This window comes from Elephas maximus, chromosome 1 (genome assembly GCF_024166365.1).
Source record: "Elephas maximus indicus isolate mEleMax1 chromosome 1, mEleMax1 primary haplotype, whole genome shotgun sequence".
Classification (NCBI taxonomy): domain Eukaryota; kingdom Metazoa; phylum Chordata; class Mammalia; order Proboscidea; family Elephantidae; genus Elephas; species Elephas maximus.
In genome coordinates this window covers 79,771,139-79,795,289 of record NC_064819.1, presented here as the reverse complement: position 1 = coordinate 79,795,289, position 24,151 = coordinate 79,771,139, and the positions used below count along the sequence as shown (strand labels likewise).

The following is a 24,151-nucleotide window of genomic DNA, read 5'->3' as shown; positions in this document are numbered from 1 at the left end:
ATAACCTTTTTAATTTCTTCAACTGCTTTTCATGTTCTTTGGCTTGTTCTGCATATTGCCTGATCTCCTTCCTGCTATGTTGAAGAATTCTGTATGTTAATCTTTTGTATTCTGCATCTGGTAATTCCAGGAAGGCACCTTCATCCAGAAGATCCCTTGATTCTTTGTTTTGAGAGCTTGTTGAAGCAATCATGCTTTTTGTGATTTGATATTGACCATTGTTTCCGAGCCATCTATAAGTTATTGCATTATTTATGTTTGCTTACTGTATCCTAGCTTCTTGCTTTGTTTAGTTTCGATATGTTCAAACAGCTTGTTTGAGTGGGCCAGCTTGATTATTTTCACGTTTGAAGCTCTAATGTCCTGTCACCAGATGGCTAGAGCTGTTACCAGGTATATGAGCCTAGGAGTCCATTCACTTTTCTTGTATGGATTTAGCTCAGGTGTCTAGGTAGTTGGTCATCAAGTGTGTGGTACAGGCTCTGTCCTACAGTCTTAGAGGGGCAGGGGTGACTGGTGTAGGCATAGGTATCTGATTGCAGCAGGGTCACACCCTGAACAAAGCAGAGGGCTGACAGCTGTCCCCTGAGTGTCTATGAGGAAAGTACGTCCCTGTTCCCTAGAAACCACAGGTGGGTCGGTTCTGCACATGGACCATGGGCACCCAGTGCTTTTGGTTGTAAGGACTGGGAGGTACCTGTTTTCCTTGGACCCCTGTCGCAGGTGGCTGGGTGACCTGAGTGGAGACACCAGTCCTTAGGCCCCTGATGTGGGTAGCCGAGGACACTGTTTAATAGGCAAAGCAGTGTCAAATTTCAAATGCCCACCTCACTACCACACAGCTGAAAGAGTTGCAGTCTGCCAATAAGGGCTTATTCTCCTGAAATAGGCCCACACAGGTCCATGCAGGGGGGGGGAGGTATTCAAAGTCCATGGACCCTTTATGCCTGACAGGAGCCGCTTCTGTCCTCAGGTCCACAGTTTAGTGGACCTGGCAGATTATCTTTTCCCGCAGTTGTGAATTTATCCCTTCTCCAAGGCTGGGAGAATGGCTCAGAGCACTCAGCAGAGCCTATCTCAGGCCCAGGGAAATCAACAGCCACTGGAACTGGCTTGGGGGCTGGGGCCACAGTAAAATATACTCAAGTACTTAGCTTTCGCCAAGAGTGCCATTCTTTTCTGGTTCTGGAGGTGCAAGTAGGCTGTGCAGCTGCCAGTTTCTCCCTGAGGAAACTCTGGCCAAACGCTACCACCAACCCCTTGCAGTCAGTCTCAGGAATGGTGCCTGAGGGTTTCTGACGATTCAGCTCTGGCAACTCTCCACTTCTGAACCGTCTCTCCCTCTGCCTGCTGCTCAGTCCATTTTCTAACTTTGCCTTTGATGTTCAGGGCTCCTAGCTTGTCATAAGTAAAATTGTTTCACTTGTCTTTTCAGGTCTTTGTTGTAAGAGGGATCACCAGAAGCATCTGTCTACGCTGCCGTCTTGGCCTTGCCTCCTAATCTGCTCTCTTTATATTTGTAAGAGATTGACTCAAGATAGACCATACACTAATCCTGTCTCATTAATGTAATAAAGACAATTTCAATGTGCTTGCATATTGACACAAATTTCTCTTTTAGGAATTACAATTATAACCACAGGCACAGAGGTTAGGATTGGGAATACATAATTTTGGAGGACACAATTTAATACATAACCAGCATTTATTAAAAAAAAAAATTACAAAGATAAATGTAAAATCACTACTGAGCTAAGTGCTGAGAGGGAAAAGTTCATGATATTATGAAAGCAGATGACCATGAGACCTCACAGGTCTCCTGTCACTATTATCACTAATTTCTAAATGATGTAAGAAAATATGTGACATTTATGAAACAATAACAAATTAAAAAAATACAGTCAAATACAAACAGAAAACAATGAAGAGGTCTTGGAAATTAAAATATGATCATAGAAATGAAAAAAAATAGATGAATTACAACATGTCACACTTTGACAGAGCAGTACAAAATGGAAAATTGATGGCAAACGAGAGAAAACTACAAGAATCTTATACTGTAAATCAAGCAATTCCAACACAACCTCGTAACATAAGTTTCAAAAAGAATTGAGAGTTGGAAATGATTTAAAATAATTAAAATAAGTGTCTTACAAATTACAGATAAAAGTTTATAGTTTAAATATGCCCAATCAAATTCTTATTAGATGAAAAGAGATCCACACTAAGATACATTACAATGAAATTTCAAAAAGAGGATGGAAAAGAAGAGATCCTGAAAATAAAAAGAGGGAACAAAAAGCAATGTCTCTGAAAGCTGGAAGACATTGAAGAAATGCCTTCCAGATTCGGAGGAAAATTATTTCCGACACAGAATTGTAAATGAAATATAAGTGGCAAAGTAGCCTGAAGAAGTTTTCAGATATTTAGATTTTCAGTACTTTACTTGCCATATTTCCTTCTTTGGGATAGTAATAGACCAAGTGGGAAACAAAAATGATGGAGAAAACCAAAAGGGGGAATCACGTGGGGAGGCGAAATGAATCTGTGGTCTTCCGTCCTTAGCCCTGTGGCCATATGGGGGCGCATGCGCTCTGCTCTCTTGAAGTCTGAGTAGCTTTGGAGGGGTTTGCGCGGTAAGGCTGGCAGAGATAGCTGACCCAGAGTCTAGGCATCAATGTGGCGATGAAGATTCCTTTCAACAGCCCTGGACTCCACAGGGGCCAGGATCCTGGGTGGAGGAGGCGTTGGAGGAGAGCTCAGGAGCCTCGTGCCATCTCTGAGGTTTCCATCTCTTCTCACATAACCGGTCTCTCTACCCTCTTGATGGCAACACCTGGGAAAACTAAAACGTAGGTAATTTTTACCTTGTACTCCCTATTCCTTTTCTGAGCATATCTTTTAAAATAAATTTTAGAATGATTTTAGATTTATATGTTGTTAACATCTTACCTTACTTATAGTACATTTGTCACAGATAATGAAGCAATACTGATACATTGTAATTAACTAAACAATACTTTATTCAGATTTCATTAGTTTTTCCCTAATGTCTTTTTTGTTGTTGTTGTTCCAAGATCCCATCCAGGGTATCACATTACATTTAGCTGTTATGTCTCCTTAGGCTCATCTTGGCTATGACAGTTTCTTAGACTTTCCTTGTTTTTGATGACCTTTAATAATTTCAAGGAGTACTGGTCAGATATATTGTAGAATGTTTCTCAATTTCATTTTGATGTTTTTCTCATGGTTAGATGGGGGATATGAGTTTTTGGGAAGTCCACAGAGATATCTCAACAACCTATCAAGGGTATATAATACCTACTTGATTCATCGCTGTTGAGGTTAACCTTGATCACCTGACTAAAGTAGTTTCCTTTTCCTAGGTGTCTCCACTGTGAAATTACTTTTTTACCCCCTCCCCTTCCCACCTCCCCCCGCTAGTACTGTACTCTTTGGAAGTAGCCACTATGCGAAGTCCACACTTAAGGGGTAAGAAATTATGCTCCAATTCCTTGAGGGCAGAATATCTACCTAAATTATTTAGAATTTTTCTGTACAGATTTGTATATCCTCCCCCAGTTATTTAATCACTTATGTATATCTGTAGGATTCATGGATATTCTAGTCTCCAGGTTCCAGTGTGATAAGGCTCCTGGAATATATTTATTTGGGTACACTGCTTCAATGCCCATGGAAGAAGCAGTCAAGAAATCAAAGGAGGCACTGCACTGGGCAAACTGGTTGCAAGTGATCTCTTTAACATGTTAAAAAAGCAAAGATATCACCTTGAGGACTAAGGTGCACCTGACCCAAGCCATGGTGTTTTCAATTGCCTCATTATGCATGTGAAAGCTGGACAATGAAAAAGGAAGACTGAAGAAGAATTCACACCTTTGACTTGCGGTGTTGGTGAAGAATATTGAATATACCATGGACTGCCAAAAGAACGAACAAATCTTTCTTAAAGTACAACCAGAATGCTCCTTAGAAGCAAGGATGGTGAGACTTTGCCTCACATACTTTGGACATGTTATCAGGAGGGATCAGTCCCTTGAGAAGGACATCATGCTTGATAAAGTAGAGGGTCAGTGAAAAAGAGGAAAGACCCTCAACGACATGGATTGACACAGTGGGCTCAAGCATAGCAACAATTGTAAGGATGGTGCAGGACATGGCAGTGTTTCATTCTGTTGTGCATAGGGTCGCTATGAGTCAGAACCAGCTCGATGACACCTAACAACAACAACAGTGCTTCAAGTACAGTTATCCATGATCTGAAGTACTGTGAACTAAAGAACAAGTTATCTCCTGTCCTCCACCCCACGCCACCCCACCCCCCACCCCCACCGCCCCAACACACCACAGTGGGACAGGCATAGGATAACCATTGTGGACATTTAAAAACAGGAAAAGGGAGGGGACAAAGGAGCCACATAACAATGCTAAAATCCATCCAGGCAAATGTTCGAAATTCCTTGGTTAGGACCCAGCCCTACCCCTGCCTGGGAATAATGCTCCATGGCTCTTGACTCTATACTCTGGAATCTTAGTTCTACATGCTGAGTGATCCATCCTTTTACCTGTGTTTGTTGTTGCATACTTCTTTCATTCTGCTTCCTGCCAGTAGAATTTAGGGCTCCATAGGCTGCTTTTCACATTTAGTACCATCTCTGTTCCTTTTATTCAAAATGTGTGATGTTTCTGCTGATCTATGAAAAACTTTGTTGAATTCATTCCATTAGACAAAATCCACACCCACAAATTTCTTAGAGATAAGGCTTTCTGTACCTTAGGCTTCAGCTAAGACTGCTAAGGATCAACATCCTTAAACTTCTTAGAACGCTTATTGTTTGAGAGAATCTGAGGCACACTCGTAACTCGTTTGAAGGCCTGTTGTCTGATTAAACTGTACTCTGTGACACCAACTTGATCCTCTTGAGGTTTTGGCAAAGGAGTTTGTATCTTGCCCTCAGCTTCATCTACTGCTTCCTTGAGAGTGCCTTGGATTTGATCTTTGCTAGGAAGTAATTTCTTATTTTTAGCATTATTCACCATTTGGAGAGGCTGGGAATCTTTAAAGCCAGAATTCTGAACCTTTTAGTTTAATAAATCTTCCTTTAGCAATTTATTTTGAGCAGCAAAAACTGGTGGCACCTTTAACATTTTGCCTAGAAATCTTCTTAGGTCATCCACTTTACTAGGCACGTTTTTTACTTTCCACTTTACTGCAGGCAATAGTGTTGCTAACTTTCTGTCGCTATGTAACAAAAATCATCTTTCCTTCAGTTTCCAGTAAGGTTTTCCTCACTTTAAGCCCTTACAGATAGCCTCCTCAAAAGACATTTTGCTTTTACAAATAGTTTCCTCCAGACTCTTCAGTGTTGACTAATATTTTTATCAAAGCCCTTCCAGCTCCTGCCCACTGACTAGTTCCAAAGCCATTTCCACATTTTAAAGTTTTTGTTATGGCAGCATCACATTTTCAGGTACCAAATGTCTGTAGTAGTCATCTATTGCTGTGTAACAAATTATATCAAATTTACCAGTTTAAAACAACAAACATTTATTATCCCCAATGGTTTCTGAGGACCAGAACTCCAGGACCAGGTTAGCTAGGTAGTTCTCACTAAAGGTTTCTCAATCAAGATGTCAGATGGAACTGTAATAATTTGAATGTTTAATTCTGGAGGACCTGTGTTCGAGCTCACTCATGTGGTTGGTGGCAGAAAGCTTCAGTTCCTTACTTGGTGTTAGCCAGAAGCGTCAATTCCTCACCACGTGGGCCCCTCCATAGGCGGATGTGTTTATGACATGGCAGCTGCTTCTCCCAAAACGAATAATTCAAGGGGGAGAGAGACGCCAAGCAGAAAAACACAGTGCCTTTTATGACCTAATAATTGAAGTCCCACACCATTATTTCTACTTTGTTTCATCAGAAATGAGTCACTGAGTTGAGTCCACACTAGGAGGAGGCCACAAAATTGCAGTTCTTACCCAATGTAGTAGTAGTCTTTCAGGATTAAAGCTCTTCTCAAATTTGTCTTTATTTCCCACAGATTTCAAATATTTGTTTTTATTATTTTTGTCATTTTCCTAATTGTTTTCTACAGGAAGACTTTCCTACCCTCCTCATACTGACAGTACCAGAAGTCCTACCCTGGAAGAGACTTTTGGGAGGAAAAATCATAGCCCCCAATTACATCTTGTGTGATAACATGGATACAGGAACCAGAGACTCCCTACTTAGGTTTCTCAAACTGAAATAAGATTAGGCCTGGCTAGACCCAGAAATCAAGGGGTGTTCTAACCATGAAAGTGGGCCAGACTCTTGCCTTAAGCAAGTCTAACCTGGTATCACTTGCTTTGCTAGAATTTTATATGCTCTTCTTTCTTTTTGCCCACATTTCTCATTAAAAACCAGCTGCCATCGAGTTGACTGACTCATGGCAACCTCATATGTGTCAGAATAGAACTGTGCTCCACAGGGTTTTTAATGGCTGGCTTTTCAGAATACATTGGCAGGCCTTTCTTCCAAGGGCCTCTGGGTGGACTCAAACCTTCAACCTTTTGGTTAGCAGCTGGGCATGTTAACAGTTTGTACCACCCAGGGATGCCACATTTCTCATTAGTGATACTTTTTAATGAATGCACCCTTAATTACAATAATTCATTGGAACTTGAGAAATTTAAAAGCTTTTCATTACACAAATAAATACCTTGACAGATTAAAAAAAAAAAAAAAAAAAAGATCAGGCCTGAGATCTGGGCCCACAAACAACTCCGGAGAATCACTGACTTTATGTGACACACAGTGACAAAGAAGGATGCCCCACATCTCATTGGCATCTTTAGTACTGGAGACAACACATTTCAAACCTGAGAATTTTCCTACAGTTTGTGAATCAAGTCACCAAAAATGCAGCTACGTTTGAATGGAGGCCCTGGAAGCAGTTCATTTAAGTGTGCAATAAGCACTGCCTTTCTCCTCTATCAAAAACATGAAATTGCAGGTGTTTTTAATCAATTAATCAACAGCTGGTTGTAGCCTTTGGCAGTGAAACCCCCTGATTATTCAGTGGGCCCTGGGCTTTTCCACTTAAGGCTTTCCTCCAACTCTGAAGAGTACAGCCCTTTGAGATGCAACTGCATTGCTGTTATTGAACGCTAATAAATAGAGATCATCAAACCAAAGAAAAAGTGATGACTTCTCATCCTGTAAAGGGTCTTTTCTGAACCAAAATCCCAAAAAGTAAGCAAGTACAAAAAAGTCCCCATATGAAATAGAGACAGCACATTTATTTGAGGACCAAATCTGGATGCAGAGGCCTTAACAAACAGCACAAGAGATGGTAGGCAGAGAGATGTAATCATCTGCTGCTTTACCCAAACCACTGGCCTATGGAGGACTGGGCAACAGGTATAACCCGATAATGAAGCATGGTTCACTGATGGAACAGTCCATCTCTAATGTGGAAAATCCACATTACATTAGTGGTAAATCCACATTATGAAGTCATCCACTGTTATGTTAGTAAACTGCCTAAAGCACTGGAGACTGTGCAGTTAAGCTGAACATCAATTTGGTACAGAGCCTGACATTGACTAAAGCACATAGACTCATGGGCCCTCATTAAGGAGCCTGCTGGATGGTCAGGCCACTGGGCTTCTAAATATTAGATTTTGAAGGGCACATCATATGGTGAAGGCTTTACAAAAGCAGATTAAGCAATGTACACACAAATTTAATAGTTACACTGCACATTTCATGCCCATGGGAATAGATAATATATACAAGAAACCACCTGGAATAAAAAATGTATCAAGTATGGGATGCCATCTGTGGTGCATGTAAAAATACATTAGGATTTGTTAGATTTCTTTCCCCTGTTGTTGTTAGCTGCCATCAAGTCATCCCTAAATCATGGTGACTCCATGCACAATGGAAAAAAATGCTGCTCAGCCCTGCGCTATACCCATAATTGGTTGCAGATGGGACAATATTTCATTGTGATCCCTAGAGTTTTCATTGTCCTAGATCCTGAAAACCTTGAAGTACCAAGTCTTGGCAATTGGCATAAAAACAGGGGCATGGATAAATCTGCAAGTAATTTTGGGTGATGACTCAACTCCTAAAAAAAAAAAAAAACAGCATGCAGGAATATATCACAATGGCTAAACCACTAATTGTGAAAGGTGAGCAAGAAACCTTGCTACATCCAAATCCCAGAGTCTTAGACTGATACTGTAAATGGGAAGGGATTGCTGGTTTCTCACTTGGTTTCTAGATGCAAAAACAAAAGCATACTTCTATAAATAAGAAGTGATACACTAACAAAAAAGTTTGCAGGAAAGCAGCTATCCTGAAAGACTTCTGTAGCAGCAACTCCATTTGAAATACATACATAATAAATACTACTTATATAAAAAAAAAAAACCAGTGCTATTTATAGAGCTGACTAAACAATCACGTTTCCTCCCTTGAATTCACAAGACTGAAATTTTGACTACCATGAGGAAAAAAAGATGGTCTACAAAAGCGTGTTAGAGAAAAGTAGTTAGCCTGAGGCAGTAACAAGAACTTCTAATGTTCTCACATGAATAATTGAGGAGCTAGCACCACACAAGCGATGCAGGAATCATTATATAAGAAGATAAACACTGTCACACACTACTAAGGCAGTTTTGAAACCTTACGTGCTACTTGTTATAAATATTTAGCGTGAATTCACTGATCCAAAGGAAGTTTGCACTTGGGGGACACAACCTTGATGTAGTCTGTACACAGTGGGAGGAGAGGAAAGGGTAGTGTCTGGAGCTTTAGGGGCACCTGATTAGGCCAAAGAGGCCTAAAAAGTGAGAAACAAGCTACTGAGCATCTCAGAATTTACATCAGGGGCTAGACTGACCCAGAACCTAGAACTTCAAAGAATTAGATACAAGCACAAATGGCTTTAGTGAGAAATTCCTCCGAAATCTAGACAGCATCAGATTTTCAAATCTATGAAGGTAATCTCTCTGATACATTTACCAAAGGTTTATTAGCGCCTATGTGCAAGGCACAGTGGGGAGTATAAGTCCTCATGAATCTAACTTTTGGAGGATTCATCAAGGTATAGAAACCAAAAAACCAAATCAGTTGCTACTGAGTTGATTCCGACTCATAGCAACCCTACAGGACAGAGCAGAACTGCCCCACAGGGCTTCCAAGGCTGTAATCTTTTATGGAAGCAGACTGCCACATTTTTCTCTCACGGAATGGCTGGCGGGTTCGAACCATCAACCTTTTGGTTAACAGCTGAGTGCTTAACCACTGTGCCACCGTTCCTTCATTATAAACCAAAACCAAACCCACTGCCGTCAAGTCAATTCTGACTCATAGCGACTCTATAGGACAGAGTAGTGCTGTCCCAGTTTCCAAGCAGCACCTGGTGGATTTGGTTAGTAGCCACAGCCCCTAACCATTACACCACCAGGGTTTCCTCATTATAGGTACAGGTGGGATGAAATGGTCGGAACAGCTTAATCACAGTCATCCACCCAGGGGATATAACAAAGTACTGGCTAAGAGTGAGCAGCTAGTATGGAAGCCCATTTAAGTTCACCGGATTAAAACAAACTATTTTAGGTCCTACCTCTTTGAGATACCAGTCTCATAGCCTCCTATTAAACAAGTTTTTCTTTTTTTTCCCATCACCTTATAGGAGATAATTCTTCCTAATCAGACTCTATATTGTCTAACACCTGATTATATTCAGTGGTAAACAAAGCCCCAGCCTACAATTTCTGGAGTCAGGAGGAGCTCCAGGGTGGCTTCGGTCCCATGGGGAATGAGCACCACCTTTGGCATGTACTACATGGCTCACTGTGATAGAATTCTTTTCCCAACGTGGCTTCTCTGATGTTGGACAAGGTATGATGTTCGGGTGAAGCCTTTTCCACATGCATTGCACTGATAGGGTTTCTCACCAGTATGAATTTTTTGATGTTCAATGAGGCTTCTATTCCGAGTGAAACTTCTGTCACACTCATTACATTTATAAGATATGGGAGCCTCAGCATTTTCCCACTGGTTTTCCATTCTGCCCTGACTTTCCCAGGTGTCTCCAAGTTCAGAATCCTGCATGTTTTTATCCCCACCATGGATCCTCTGATGTCTCAGCAGATGTGAACTCCGCCTAAAGGCTTTGCCACACATGTCGCACCGGTAGGGCTTCTCCCCAGTGTGGATTCTGTGATGTTCAAGGAGGCTGCAACTCTGGCTAAAGGTCTTTCCGCAGTCATCACACTCATAGGGCTTCTCCCCAGTGTGGGTTCTCTGGTGTTTGATAAGATCCGAGCTATGACTGAAAGCCTTGCCACATTCTTCACATTCATATGGCTTCTCACCAGTGTGGACACGCTGATGAATGACAAGGGCAGAGCTCCCAATGAAGGCCTTGCCACACTCCTCACATTCATAGGGTTTCTCCCCAGTGTGGATTCTCCTGTGTTTACTCAGGCCTGAACTCTGAGCAAAACTCTTTCCACATTCATGGCAGTAGTGCCGCCTACTTCCTGTGGCATTTTTCTGCTTTCTGTGTACCCTGGCCTCCTGTTCACCAGCTTCTGCACATGGAGGAATCTTGGCAATGTCTTCACCCAGGTGGCATGGGAGCTCCCGAGGCTCTCGTACTAGATTTTCATCTTCAGGAGGCAAGTTGCTGATCTTAGTCCGTATTTCACCACCTGAAACAACAAATGACGGGTGACTGTCAATAATGCCCTGTCATGGGAGGAAAGCTCTTGATGCGTATCAGGGAGGCAAGACTTCCGGAGGTCTGCATATGCCAAGGAGGGGGACTTGAGTGCGAGTGTACAGACAGGAATACAGGGGAGAACAGAAGTGCTGTAGAGGAGGGAGACCTGAGACTGGGAATGGGTGCATCGGAAGAAGGGTACAACTGGGAGCGAAGGGAGTGGAGGAGGGTGGTGAGGATGAAGAACTGTGGGGGGGATACATGCAGAGGCTCTCAGCTCTAAGAACAGTAAGGCAGGGCCATACCCCTAGGATTAGATACTAAAAGGGCTGAGCAGAAGGCCAAAGTAAAAAGTGCAAGTAAAAGGGTTTCTGAAGCATTCTGTAAGAAACAGGAAAAGTGATGACTCGAACTGGTCACTGACCAATGAAAAGATAGTCATTTTTTACTTTGCCTCAGGAAATGGCAGGGTCTGCAAAACAGAACTGGTTTTGGTGTTGGGAGATCTGAGTTGGAACCCCTGCTGTGCCACCAATGAGCTATGTGAACTCAGACAAGTCACCTAACCTCTGTCCTCTGCACCCTCATCTCTAAGGTCGTTCTAGTGCTTACACTCTATGGTCTCATGGCCCATTTCCTGAAGAGACCCCTCAGCCTTCCTCATCAGTTAGGCCCTAAGAAGGGAAGGAAAGGAAGTCAACATTTACTATGAGTAAGGCCTGTGCTAAGGGGCTGCATCTACTATATCACACTTAAGCTGACTACAGAAGTGCCAGGGCAAGGAACAAGGTAAGGTCAGAAGGGTTAAGGAACTAGTCACACAGCTGATTAGTAGCTGGGTTTCAGAAATGTTAGTTCTGAATCTAAACATAATGGGGCTTCAAAGCATCTAATAGCCCAGTAGGTTCTAATACACAAAGAACACCAAGAAAGCTTAAGAGAAATGAGTGCCCATCATCTTACCCAGGGAGATGAGGCTGCCACAGTTCTCCTGCCTCTCGTCTCTGTAGAGGTTTGCCTGAGATGAGTCCAGCTGTGGCCACCCAGGGGAGAGGGTCAGGTCCACATCTTCCACTTTCAGCAACCCCTGAAACAACAGGTAATCCCACCTAGTTCCCCTTGCCCAAGGTCACTCACAAAGCTGGACACTGCCTGAGGGGCATATGCAAAGAATGAACGTCCCACTTAATAAGAGAGCGAGGCCTCTCCAACCATACCTACTTAACCCTATCTTTAGTAACATTTTTATCAAAAACCACATTAAACAGATTAGGATAAGTATTTTCATATAAATATCTAGACAACAGTCTAGAAAGTGAAAATAGTTGGAAAATAAAGGCCAACAAAGTAAAAGGAGTGGACCAGATCCAAAACTTTCAAAAGATTTATGTTGTGCTTTTTTGGCATGGTAGAGGTGGGGGCTTATTTACATTAATAGTTTTTAAGATACAATGAAATCTAAGTCTGAGGTGGGAAAAAAATGGAGAACTAAAGTGCCTTAAACACTGAGATCTTCCAGCAAGACTGGGTGAGAAATGAAAATCCAGGTAAGAAAAGATTGCTCAGGTGGTATCATAAATAACTTCAGACTCAAAAGGACAGGCCTTCTGTGTCCCTTCAAGTGTGAGCTCCTTGAGGGCAGAGTCCATGTCTTTATGTCCCTCACTAACATGACTACCGTAAAAACTTTTTTAAAAACAAAGAGTTTGAAAAACTTTTACGGAATAAAACAAGACCAGCTTCACATAAAAATCCTCAGTTAACATTTGCTAAATCGCCCTTGGTTCAAGAAGAAAATCCCACAGATGAAGGGGCTGACCAAAGAGACGGAGTAGAAAAGATCTGGGAAGCACAGACAGCCCTCCAAGCTATTAGTAAAACAGGAAATACCTCTTACATGGGCACCAAAACGAAGACAGGCAGTAATAAGCAAACTTGGGATAGACGGGAAAACTTGAATCACAGGTGGATCTATGCAGTGCCGTCAATTACTTAATATGGCCCTTTTAGCCATTCATAGTTTTGTAATGAGTGGGAGGGACTATGCAAATAATGTGCCTGTGGCCCACCAAGGGGATTTGATAGCCTGCTAATAATGCAAATAAGGTGTATGGAACCTTTGCAGGGTTAGGACCATGCAAATAAGGTATATGGAACCCTAACAAGGGGATTGGTCAGTTCTGCCACCCCACTAGGCTTAAAAAGAGAGCCAATCCCAGAGCAGAGGTGGGGACCTCACTACCGCCAAGAAAAAAGAGCTAGGAAAGGGGCACATCCTTAGGACCCAGGGTCTTTGTGCTGAGAACCTCCTAGATCCAGGAGACAGAGAGCTATAACACAGGAGACAGTATGAGACTACAAGAAGCGGCAGCAGAGACAGAGCAGCAGAACCAGGAGACCGGCGCAAGATGGCGCGGTGGGCTTCCCAGCCCACAGAACAAGGTGGCTACAAAGGCTGTGCTGAACCACGGAGTGAGGGAGCTGAGCTCCTTCAGGCAGGAGGCTTGCTGGTGGAGTGGGGTGCCTCCAGGCATTTGGCAGAGCAAGGCCCACCAACCCACAGAGGATCCATGGAGCGAGAGAGAGCTAAGCGCCTTTGGGCCAAGGCTTACTGGCAGAGTAGGGTGCATCTGGCAGCTTATTGGCAGAGCTAAAGAGCTTTGTATGGCTTGCCCAAGCAGGGCAGAGGCCAGGCCCAAGTGCGGCCAAGGACTGAGGGCCAAGAGAGGAGCCTCTCCTCAGAGGGCTGAGTGAGCCTGTCCTCAGGGCACGGAGAGGAGCGGAGAGAGCTGTCCTGCACTGAAGAAGGGAGACTTTGCCTACGGGCTTCCTGATCCTCATCCTGAGTTGTAGCCTGTTGATCCTGGTTCTGAGGTATAACCTGTTACTTCCCTAATAAACCTCATAACCGTTGAGTATGATCTGTGAGTTCTGTGTGGCAATGAATTATCAAACCCAAGAGAGAAGTAGAGAGTGCCGTGGGAGGGACGGCTGGTGTCAGAATTGGTAAAAAGATTGGAGAAGAGAGGTGTGTCTGACCTCTACGTCATGGGGATCAGCCTGGGGCTGCTGATGATAAGGATTCTCTCCCCGTTAGATGAGGTCAGACATCCCTGTGCCATTTTTACAATCTCGGATTGGGGTCGAGGAGGAGTGGGGAGGGACCTTGGTGAGAAGACCAACAGTAGTGAAAAGTTCTGGGGGAGAGACGGGAGACTCTAGCTCACCTGGGACTCTGGGATGAGCCTGGCAGCTACCACTGTGTCTTCTTTGCAGCTTCCACCCTGGGCAAGACCAGGAACCCAGAGAACTAAGAAGGAAAGAAGCTATGGGTGAGATCTATCCTGGCATTCAGCCTCCCCGCCCTGTGGAATCCAAGTTCGAAAACTGGGTTAATAAATTCCTGCCAAACAAATTTATACAGAGTGTTTCTTTCCAAAATGCCTGATCCCTACCAGCTCTACTTCTAGGGCCTGAAGAGAGCAGGCGTGCTCCTGCAGAGACACAAACCATGGGCAGGATCCTTGGAAGGAATGGAGAAATGAAAGCAACATAAAACAAAACAAAATAAAAACAGCTCTCTGACTATGTGGGCAGCTCCCGTCTGGAGGAGAGATAAGGCAGAAGGGGTCTGAAGCTGGCTGAATGGACACGAAAATAGAGGGTGGAGAGAAGAAGTGTGCTGTTTCACTAGGGGGAGAACAACTAGCAGCATACAGCAAGGTGTATATAAGTTTTTGTATGAGAGACTGACACGATTTGTAAACTCTCACTTAAAGCACAATAAAAATTAGAAAAAAGAAAACAGAGCCCTCTGTTTGAAGATCCTTTAGTCTTGAATTTTGCTGAGATAGGGGTCCTTAGGTGGCACAAATGGTTAAGTGCTTGGCTACTAGCCAAAAGGTTGGCGGTTCGAACTCACCCAGAGGTGCCTTGGAAAACAGGCCTAATGATTTACTTCCTTAAGGTCACAGCCTCAAAAACTAGCTCTACTCTGCATACACGGGTTTGCCACAAGTTGGAATCAACTCGAGGGGAACTAACAACAGGGGGATAAAATAAGATGTTTGCTTAAAATGTCTTCAGTAGCTATTAGGGTGCTTTCTAAGGAGCCCTGGTGGCACAATGGTTAAGCACGCAGCGGCTAAGTAAAAGGTCAGTGTTTCAAATTCACAACCACCCTTTGGGAGAAAATACCTGGCAATATGCTCCCATAAAAGAAAACATCCTTGGAAATCCTATGGGGCAGTTCCACTCTGTCCTATAGGGTCACTAGGAGTTGGAATTGACTTGAAGGCACATAACAACAGGGTGTTTTCTAGAAGCCTCTGGGTGGCACAACTGGATAGGCACTCAGCTACTAACAGAAAGGATGGCAGTTCAGATCCACCCAGAGGTGCCTCAGAAGAAAGGCCTGGCCATTTGCTTTCAAAAGGCCACAGTCATGAAAACTCCACAGAGTGCAGGTTCTACTCTGCAACACATGGGGTCGCCATGAGTTGGAATCAAATTGAAGGCAACTGGTTCAGTTTTGGTTAGGGTACTTTCTTCTTTGGTTTTGAAAAACTACGAAGTCAGACAAGGCTGGGCCCAGAAAAAAGGAAACGGGAGTCTGCTTGTATAGAACTTTCTCAGATTCAAAAGAGAGAGAAATGTAAAGAAGTTCTGGTTTCCCCACAGGAGACAAACTTTGCAAGGGGCAGAAAGCAAGTTGGTCAGTTGAAGAATACACATTGGCTGGCCTGTCCCAGTGTTGTGTGTCTTGGGAACCTGCACACATGTTCAGGGCATATGACTGGACACCTTGGAACTTACAGCTTTTTCTTGTGAAGGGATTTTCATGCTGTTCTAATAACAGGCCTATGGTTTAGGAGATTTACACACTTCACTTTGCAATAGTTCTACGATCTGTGGAGTATTCTGGCTGGCTTTACAGATTCTGCCTTATTTTCTTCATAGCACTTAACCACTATCTGAAATTGTATTATTAATTTGTTAGTTGCTGTCTCCCCTAAACATAAGTTCCATTGGAGCAAGGATCTGTCTCACTGACAGCTTTATCCCCAGTGCCAACAATACTGGCTACCACATAGGAGACCTCCATAAAGATGTGTTAAATGAATGGAGACACTGTGTTCTTAAAAAAATCAATTCTTTCCAAGCCCAAACTTTAGTAAAATCTTATTTACTATGTCCAGGCTTGGTTAGGAAGGCTTTCCATCACTGTGTTTGAAATTGCCCTTTTAGTCTCATTCTCAAAAAAAAAAAAAAAGTCAGTCTGTGATAGGCATATAAAGTAACTGTCAATGGGTCCAGCTTTTAGGTGACCCTGACAGGAAACTGGATGAAATCGGTAGAATTCATAGTGCCCAGAAGATAATCCTCACCTCTTTCTTGTAAGGGCTGGGACCTCAAAGATTCATGCTTGAGCAGAGCCTTCATCGGCTGGAATTGGCTACTTTGTGACCGCTGGGCTCCTGTCAACAGTGCCATCTTGCAATAGAGCAGTTCTTGCCCTCGGTCACCACCTGGGACCTAGAAGTCATTAATTTTTATTTTCATTTATTCATCAAACACTTCTGTAGTGCTCTCTATGTGCCTAGCACTGTTTCTCAGAGCTTTACAAGTATTAACTCATCTAACATGAACAACAACCCAGGGAGGTAGGAACTTTTATGATCTCCATTTTACTGATAGGGAAACTAAAGCAGAGTTTAAGAAGTTTGTCCAGGGTCACCCAGCTAGTTAGTGGCAATGCTAGACGGGGAGCTCAGACCAAATGACTCCAGAGCCCATGCTTTTCACAATTATTCTGCGCCCCATCATTATATACATTTGTGCTTTTATGAAAATCCTTTGGAAAATGGTGCTAAATGAGAATAGAAGTTTCTAACTTAAAGGGTTTGGGGGACTTGATATAAGATCACAGTACGTGAAACTGTGGAAGCCCTGGTGGTGTAGCGGTTAAGAGTTTGGCTGCTAGCCAAAAGGTCGGCAGTTCAGATACACCAGCCACTCCTTGGAAACCTTAGGGGGCATTTCTACTCTGTCCTATTGAGTTGCTATGAATTGGAATCAACTTGACGGCCATCAGTTTGGTTTTGGTTTTATGTGAAACTGTCCAACGCAGGGCCTCCTGTGTTAAATTACATTATATAATTACATTTAATTATAATTAAATATTATTTTTTAATTATAAATTACGTTATATATTTACAGTTTTTGAGTCACTTTCATGATCATTAATTCATATGCAGCTCAGAATTTCTACAGAATGAAGAGCCTGAACTTAAAAGACTTGAAATGACTTTTCACTGTTACACAGCTCAGCTGCAGTAGGTCCAAGTCAAGAACCTTGAACTCCTGGTCGTGGATTAGAAGGCTTTACTCTGGTCTCATTCTCTGAAGGAATGTGCACAAGGACACAGGAAAATGCAAAGAGGAAACAGTCTCTTACAACAAGCAGGAAGATACAGGTAAAAATGAACCATTTCTACCAGGGGTTCTTAACCAGTGGGCCATGGACTCCTTCCCAAGTGGTCCATGACAAAGGAAGGAAAAAATGTATTTTTCATTTTACTAACCTCTAAGTGAAATCTGGAAACCCTGGTGGTGTAGTGGTTAAGGGCTATGTCTGCTAACCAAAACGTCAGCAGTTCAAATCCACCAGCTGCTTCTTGGAAACTCTATGGGGCAGTTCTACTCTGTCCTATAGGGTCAATATGAGTCAGAATTGACTCCATGGCACTGGTTTTTTTAAGTGAAATTTAGCATTTCCTTCAATTATGAATGCAAGCAACAAACCAAGGTAGTCTGAGCTGTACCTCTGACTTTGTCACCAATAGAAACTGCAGATGTTTTCACATCACATGACAACCAGGCAAATAATCTCCAAAGTAATTTTGCTTATTACCACCTTGAAATTGCCAGAATCATTATACCTGCCCTATATCTTTTTACTGTGTTAATAAAAAAAAACTGCATCACAAATTTAATATTTTGCTAACTGTATTTCAGCACAATTAATTTTCTTTGTAGCCCTTTATATTTTCCTTTATGCCTTTAAAAATATTATTCTGAGAAGGAGTCCAGGGACTTAACTTTACTGCCAAAGAGGTTCATGGTACAGAAAAAGATTCAGAACCCCTGGATCTTAAGGAATGCCCCTCACTCCAATCTTGAGATTTTAGGAAGAAAGAATACACAGCTCTCAGGTACTAAGCTAGTTGTCCCTACCTGCTGCCTCGGCTCATCCAGCTGCCTCTCCAAATACTCCAACAGAACCACCACCTCCTCCCCACTCTCCGGATGCTGCTCCCGCACCCAGCTCTGCAGCGCCCCCGGCAGGATGGTCAGGAACTGCTCCAGCACCAGCAGCTCCAGGATCTGTTCCTTGCTGTGCATCTCAGGCTGCAGCCACTGCCAGCAGAGCTCCCGGAGCCGGTCCAGCACCTCGCGGGGCGCTGCAGCCTCTGGGTAGCGGAAGCCCCGGAAGCGCTGGCGGGAGCGCTCGCGGCCCGGTGCCGGACTGCCGGGCAAACAGGTCTCTTCTGCTAAGGCGGAGGCTTCCTCCTTCTCCACCTTCACGGTCAGGAGTCTCGTCTGGTCCTCTGTAGACTGGGCGTCCAGGGCTGCGCGTTGCCTCGATTCTCTTGCCATCCTGGGCCAAGGTGGTACTCGGGCCTCACTCTAGCTGGGAGCTGTATTTCTGCAGAAGATTCCTGAAAAGGAGGAAATCGCTATTAACTAGTGAAACTGCAAGGGTCCCCTCCCTCCATGCCCAGTGGCCCGCAACACCCTTGGGGAGCAACTGCAGAGATTTTCTCCCCTTGTTCAAATGCCTCTGCAGCTTCAGCCTGCGCACTACCCCAGTCCTGAATCCCATAGTAAACATCTCAAAGGATGTCCTGGGGGTGGGCTGGCCGCTCCCCTTCCTCCCTACTCCTGAACTAATTGGGAGAGAAGTTGAGATTGGGCTAGGAGACCTTTGGCAGAGACCCAGGCCACTTCCTGTGTTCTCTAGGAAGCCCTTCACAGTGATTGGCTTGGAGCTGTCCTATTAACAACCATGGTCTGTGGATGGCTGAATTCTAAGATGTCTCCCAAAGATTTCTTGCCTTAATCCCTAAGACTCTGAATACGATGAATTAGCATCCTCAGGCTGCAAAGAACTGAATTCTACCAACGTCCCGATGAGCTTGTAAAGCAGATCCCTCCCAGTGCCTCCAGGTAAGAGCTCAGCCCTACCAACACCTTGATTTCAGCCTTGGAGAACCCCAAGCAGAGAACTCAGCTGAGCCTGCCTGAACTTCTGGCCTACAGAACTGGGAAATAATAAATGGGTATTGTTTTAAGCTGATAGATTTGTGGCAAGCTGTTGTGCAGCAATAGAAAACTAATACTGGGTCCTTATCTGCTGTCAAGAAGGTCTCTGAGTGGCACAAATGGTTTGCTCTCAGCTACAAAGTGAAAAGTGGGTGGTTCAAATCCACCCAGCAGCCCCCCAGAAAAAAAGTGATCTACTTAACGTAAGATTACAGCCAATGTGGGGTTGCCAACAGTCACAACTGAAAGCAACCAGTTACCTGCTGTCAAGACACCAATGTTAGGGAAAGGACAAAGAAAAGAGGCAGGACATGGATCAGAAGAAATAGAACTGAATTTCTCAACCCTGGTTACATACTGGTGAGGCTTCCATCTGTCTCTGTTGTGAGGCTTGCCACGAAATTTACACTTAGCTTGGAAGTAGGGCTTAGCCTACTTTGAATATGTTCAAAGCCACGCTGGTTTTCTTCCCTCCTAATCTACTCCTTCCCCAGTGTGGCATTCTCTAGAAACAGCAGTGCCACCCACCCACCATGTTTCCTCGGAATCATCTTTGACCTTTTCTTCTCATTCAGTTGTCACATTGGATCACCTGGTCCAATCTCTTCTACCTCTGTAATGTCTCTCAGATCTGTTCCCTTTTCTCCATTCTCACTGCCATCTCCATGGCTCAGGCCTTCATTATTGTCTCCAGTCTATTAAGTGCTTCCAATTCTTCCCTAAAGAGCTGGCAGATCTCTAGACTGTGAAGGACCCAAGATGTTTGCTCACACCAGGGGTCCTAGTTCTTAACTGTTAAAAACCTCTCTTGCTCTTCTTGAATCAAAAAAAGCCAAGGAAAAGGCACCTTCAAGCCTGGATGCCACTGTGAATTTGAGCATCACAACACACAACACAAATCAGTTTGGGTTTTTGCTTTGGGAGAGGCTCTTCTTAAGAATATCTCATTTTTCCCTACTAAAATATAGGTGATCGCCTTACAAAAAAAACTGACAAATGGCACTAAAATTCAAAGGAACAGCAGCAAAAGCCAGATACCATGATAAAGATAATATTCCACAATTAGAAATAATTATAGCAAATCTTTAAATGGTGCTTACTCTGTGCCTGATACTATTTTAAGGGCTTTGCACATATTTACTCATTTAATTCTCACAACAACCCAGTGAATTAGGTCATAATCATTATCCCCATTTTACAAAGCAGTAAAATGAGGCATAGAGAGGTTAAAGGACTGGCCAAAAGTCACACAGCCAATAAGTGGCAGAGGCAGGATTCGAAACAGGCGGTCTGACGCCAAAGTTCGAGCTCTTTTCCAGTACTTCAATAGTAATTTTAAGACCTTGGTACTGACCTTGTCTCCAGCAAAATTTAACGGCTCCCATTTTCAAGGCTTGTCTGTGAGTGTGACCCAAGAATCCCCAGTCTCCAAACGCCGTGAGGCACTGACCCAGACTCCTAGAAAAGACCCTGGACAAGGGGCACCCACAGTGGGCTCCCCGCGGGGACCCCAGGCCCAACCCCGTCCGGCCACACAGCGCACTCCCTTCCTCCACGCCCCTCGCCGGGGTGTCCCTCCCGAAGGGTCCCGGCTGCAGAGCGCTGGTGACGGAGGGGTTTCCCCAAGGAGGGGTTTCCCCTAACCGTAAACACAACTCCACCCAGGGACCCAAAGAACTGCACGCATCGCCAGAGGAGAGCCACGCGAGGAGACCTAAATCCACACCAGTAAGCGGGTGCCCAACCAGGGTCCCTCACTCACCCCATACTCACAAAGTGTCCAAAACTAGCAAACCACCCGCGGGGCGGGGCACGGAGGCCGCTTCCGGGCCTCTCTAGCCACGGCCCTGACTGACACTCTGTCGTTTGCTAGCTCACCACCCGGTCTCCTCCCCTAGTCTATTGCTGTTAAACAGACTTTTTAAAAAAATGATTTTTCCAGCTATAGCAAAGAGAGAAAAGCTAGGTGCATGACTCTGTTTATAGTTTGCTACATTTGCGAAAAGAGAGAAGTGAATAAGAATTTAAATTATATTTGTTTGCATATTCACGAAGAAGCTGTACAGCAATACATAAGAAAAGAGGGCTGTGAGAGGTGAAGGGTTAGGAACCGGGTGAGCAGGGGACAAGTGTGAGAGGAAGAGTGCTACTGTACGCGTTTATAGTATATGTTTAATTTTAGAGCTGATTACATTACCTAATTAAAACACTGAATATAAATACATGTTTTAAAGAGCGTTCTGAATTGTTTACACAGAAAAACCCAAGATAATCGGAACTCGAGTTATGATGATTAATAAGAGAGTTTAGTTATGTTGCTAGATAAAACCATTCATATTTACAATTGCATTCCCCACAATCACAAGAAAAAATGTAATTTTTTAAAGATAGCAATTCCAGGAGCAAAGAAATAATAAGATACCTTAATGGAATCATTACAAAGCCTTATTTCTTAAGGAAATGATAGGTAATGGAGAAACATACCATGTTTGAGTATAGAGGGACTCAATGTCATTCCTTTCTAAATAAACAAATTCACTGTAATGCCAATCAAAATCTCAATAGTGTGTTCCATGGAACTTGACTAGTTGATGCTAAATTTATAAGAACTAATGAAAGAGTGAAGGAATTTTTGGTCAATTGAAGGAGGTGCAAAAACTTGCTCTACCAGTTGTTAGGATTTATTATAACGACGGCATTGGGTTTTGTGGATATAGGTTCATGGGGGGGGTACAAACTGTTCTCTCTCAGCTATTAACGAAAAGGACAGTGGTTCGAATCCACCCAGCAGTGCCATGGAAGAAATGCCTGGCAATCTGCTTCCATAAGATTATAGCCAAGAAAACCCTGAAGATCATAGTTCTGCTCTGAAGCACTTGGGGTCTCCATAAGTCAGAATCAATTCAATGGTTATGTCTCTTCAGTGCCTCAAACTCCTCTTGTTTGATATCACTAAAAGTGAGACCATTATTCTCACTAAATGTTCTTCATGATCCAGCTTTTGTTGGGTGATTCAACCGCCACTGCCTGCCTTTGTCCCTCCAGCTCTAAGATATCAGTTTCCTACTGTTGCTGATCTCTGGGTTGCCTCACCATTGTTTATCTGGTTCCTCAGCCTCTCCATCACCCTGTAACTCCATCCCTGTATTAAATCCCTTGTATATGATATACCGGAAACCCTGGTGGTGTAGTGGCTAAGTGCTATGGCTGCTCAATTTTTACTATACACACAATTCACCTGAGGATCTTGTTAAAATGTAGATTCTGATTCCGTATATCTGGGGTCGAAATGCAAAATTCTCAGCAGGGGTTTGAATGGGTTCAAAACTCTGGTTAGAAACAGAGCAATAGTATTTAAGCCTATGAAAGTGAATGAAATCACAGAGGAAGAGAACTGTTCTAGATTGCATTCCCAAGAAGGTGACTCAAGACTGAGATTTGAATTCAGGAATTTTACTGAGATGTGCTCTCAGAAATTACACTCATGAGGAAGGAAAAAAGACCAGACTGAGCAGTTGAACTCCAGTTACAAGAGAGGCTCCTGGTGATCCTTTCAGGAGCTCAAGAACTAGAACAGCCCTTTAAAATTTTCCTGCTTTAATGCAAGGTGTTCAGCATGGAAGGGGTGTGGCCTCTTGTGAGGCAATTCTTTGGCTGAGGTCAATTCCCAGAGAGAGGTTCAACTAAGAACCATTAGCCACCAACTCTCCAGACAGCTGGGGAAATGAGTGCCTCAGTTCTGAAGGGACTGTTATGAGTGGGGTATCAAAATGTACACTACAGTTTACCCCTTGATCACTTGCGTGGTATAATTAGAAATAGGTACAGCTATTCCAGAATTCTGCTCTGTTCCTGTGGAAATTTATAAGTGTAGACTAGTAGAAAGACTTACAGCTCCCACTGCTGTAGCATATCCATAAAGAATATTCACTGTCTCCCTTCAATACTACCTATTCCATATTCCCCTCATTCCTGGCTATTGTCTCTCATGGTCTAGGTGAGTAACCCAGACACTCATCCCTGAGAAGTCTAATCCTCTGGTCACTAATGTCCTCTCAGGATGTGGCTGTTGCATTTGTCCATTTTATATAAAGATTGTACAGGGGAGAACCAGGAGACCCCTGGTGGATCACCTGAGTGACAAACTTATTCCACTAGAGTGTTTAACCATTGTGCCATGAGGAGTTATTTTTCAAAAAGTGTACAATTCACTATGGATGCTATCGCCTTGCTCCAGAACCATAGTGGTATATGTTGTGTTTCTCTTATTCAGGCTTGCTATGAACTCCACACAGATGACTTCCACAATGGACACCTGCAACACCAGCAATACCCCCTCATACAGCCAAAGCATCAATGCTATATGTGTTGCAGCCTGGACCTCACACATAGAGTCCTTTCCTGCCTTGGAACCCACTCAAATCTGGCAGGCTTCATTGTCACCTGGTAAATGATTCAGAGAATTTTTCGCAAGGGTGAAATATGCTGCTTCTAGAATCTAAAGAAGGAACGCTTGTGGTGCAAATGGTTAAGTTCTCACCTGCAAACTGGAAAGTTGGCAGTTTGAGTCCACCCAGCAGATCTGCAGGAGAAAGACCAGGCAATCTGCTTCCATAAAGATTACAGCAAGAAAACCCTATGGGGCAGTTCTGCTCTATTACATGCAGTTCCTATGAGTCGAAATTGACTTGACAACACCTAGCAACAACAACAGAACCTGAAGAAGCAAACTAGGCATCATGCTTCCTTCTTATTGGTGGAAGTATGAGATGCAATAGTTTCTTCTTTAGTTTGGAGAAGATGGCCTGGCATGTCCCAGACAGCTGTTGTTGTTGTTAGGTGCCGAGTCAGTTCCATTGCATGGTGACCATGTGTACAATAGAACGAAACATTGCTTGGTCCTGCACCATCCTCATAATCATTGCTACGTTTGAGCTCACTGTTGCAGCCACTGTGTCAGTCCATCTCATCATGGGTCGTCCTCTTTTTCACTGATCTCCAGGGACTTGTCCCTCTGTATAACACACCAAAATAAGAAAAATGAAGTCTTCACCATCCTCGCTTCAAAAGAGAATTCTGGCTATACT

The 24,151-nt window shown here is 43.5% G+C and overlaps 1 protein-coding gene across 5 annotated transcripts; it reads right to left on the bottom strand.

Moving 5' to 3' along the window:
- Positions 1-1,704: 1,704 nt before the first annotated feature.
- LOC126077146 (zinc finger protein with KRAB and SCAN domains 4-like) lies at positions 1,705-20,883 on the bottom strand. 5 transcript variants are annotated; one of them, XR_007517663.1, is made up of 8 exons: positions 20,827-20,883; positions 20,419-20,534; positions 17,976-18,460; positions 16,127-16,274; positions 13,967-14,049; positions 11,703-11,826; positions 4,584-10,728; positions 1,705-2,845 (listed from the first exon to the last, which is right to left on the bottom strand). XR_007517663.1 is itself a non-coding variant. In XM_049886189.1 (7 exons), exons 3-7 carry the CDS (start codon positions 18,396-18,398, stop codon positions 9,863-9,865), a joined length of 1,644 nt encoding a protein of 547 aa, XP_049742146.1. In that variant the 5' UTR covers positions 18,399-18,460; positions 20,419-20,534; positions 20,827-20,883; the 3' UTR covers positions 4,352-9,862. The 5 variants fall into 5 exon arrangements, 1 of the variants encoding a protein (XP_049742146.1); XR_007517669.1 differs by lacking the exon at positions 20,419-20,534; XR_007517670.1 differs by lacking the exon at positions 20,419-20,534 and having other exon boundaries at positions 20,838-20,875.
- Positions 20,884-24,151: the final 3,268 nt, after the last annotated feature.

Coding starts and splice junctions, on each gene's coding strand:
- LOC126077146 (XM_049886189.1), bottom strand. CDS start 18,398: ATGGCAAGAGAATCGAGGCAACGCGCAGCCCTGGACGCCCAGTCTACA. Junction 14,050..16,126: donor CCAGCCCTTACAAGAAAGAG/GTGAGGATTATC, acceptor TTTCCTTCTTAG/TTCTCTGGGTTCCTGGTCTT. Junction 11,827..13,966: donor GGCTCATCCCAGAGTCCCAG/GTGAGCTAGAGT, acceptor CTGTTGTTTCAG/GGGTTGCTGAAAGTGGAAGA.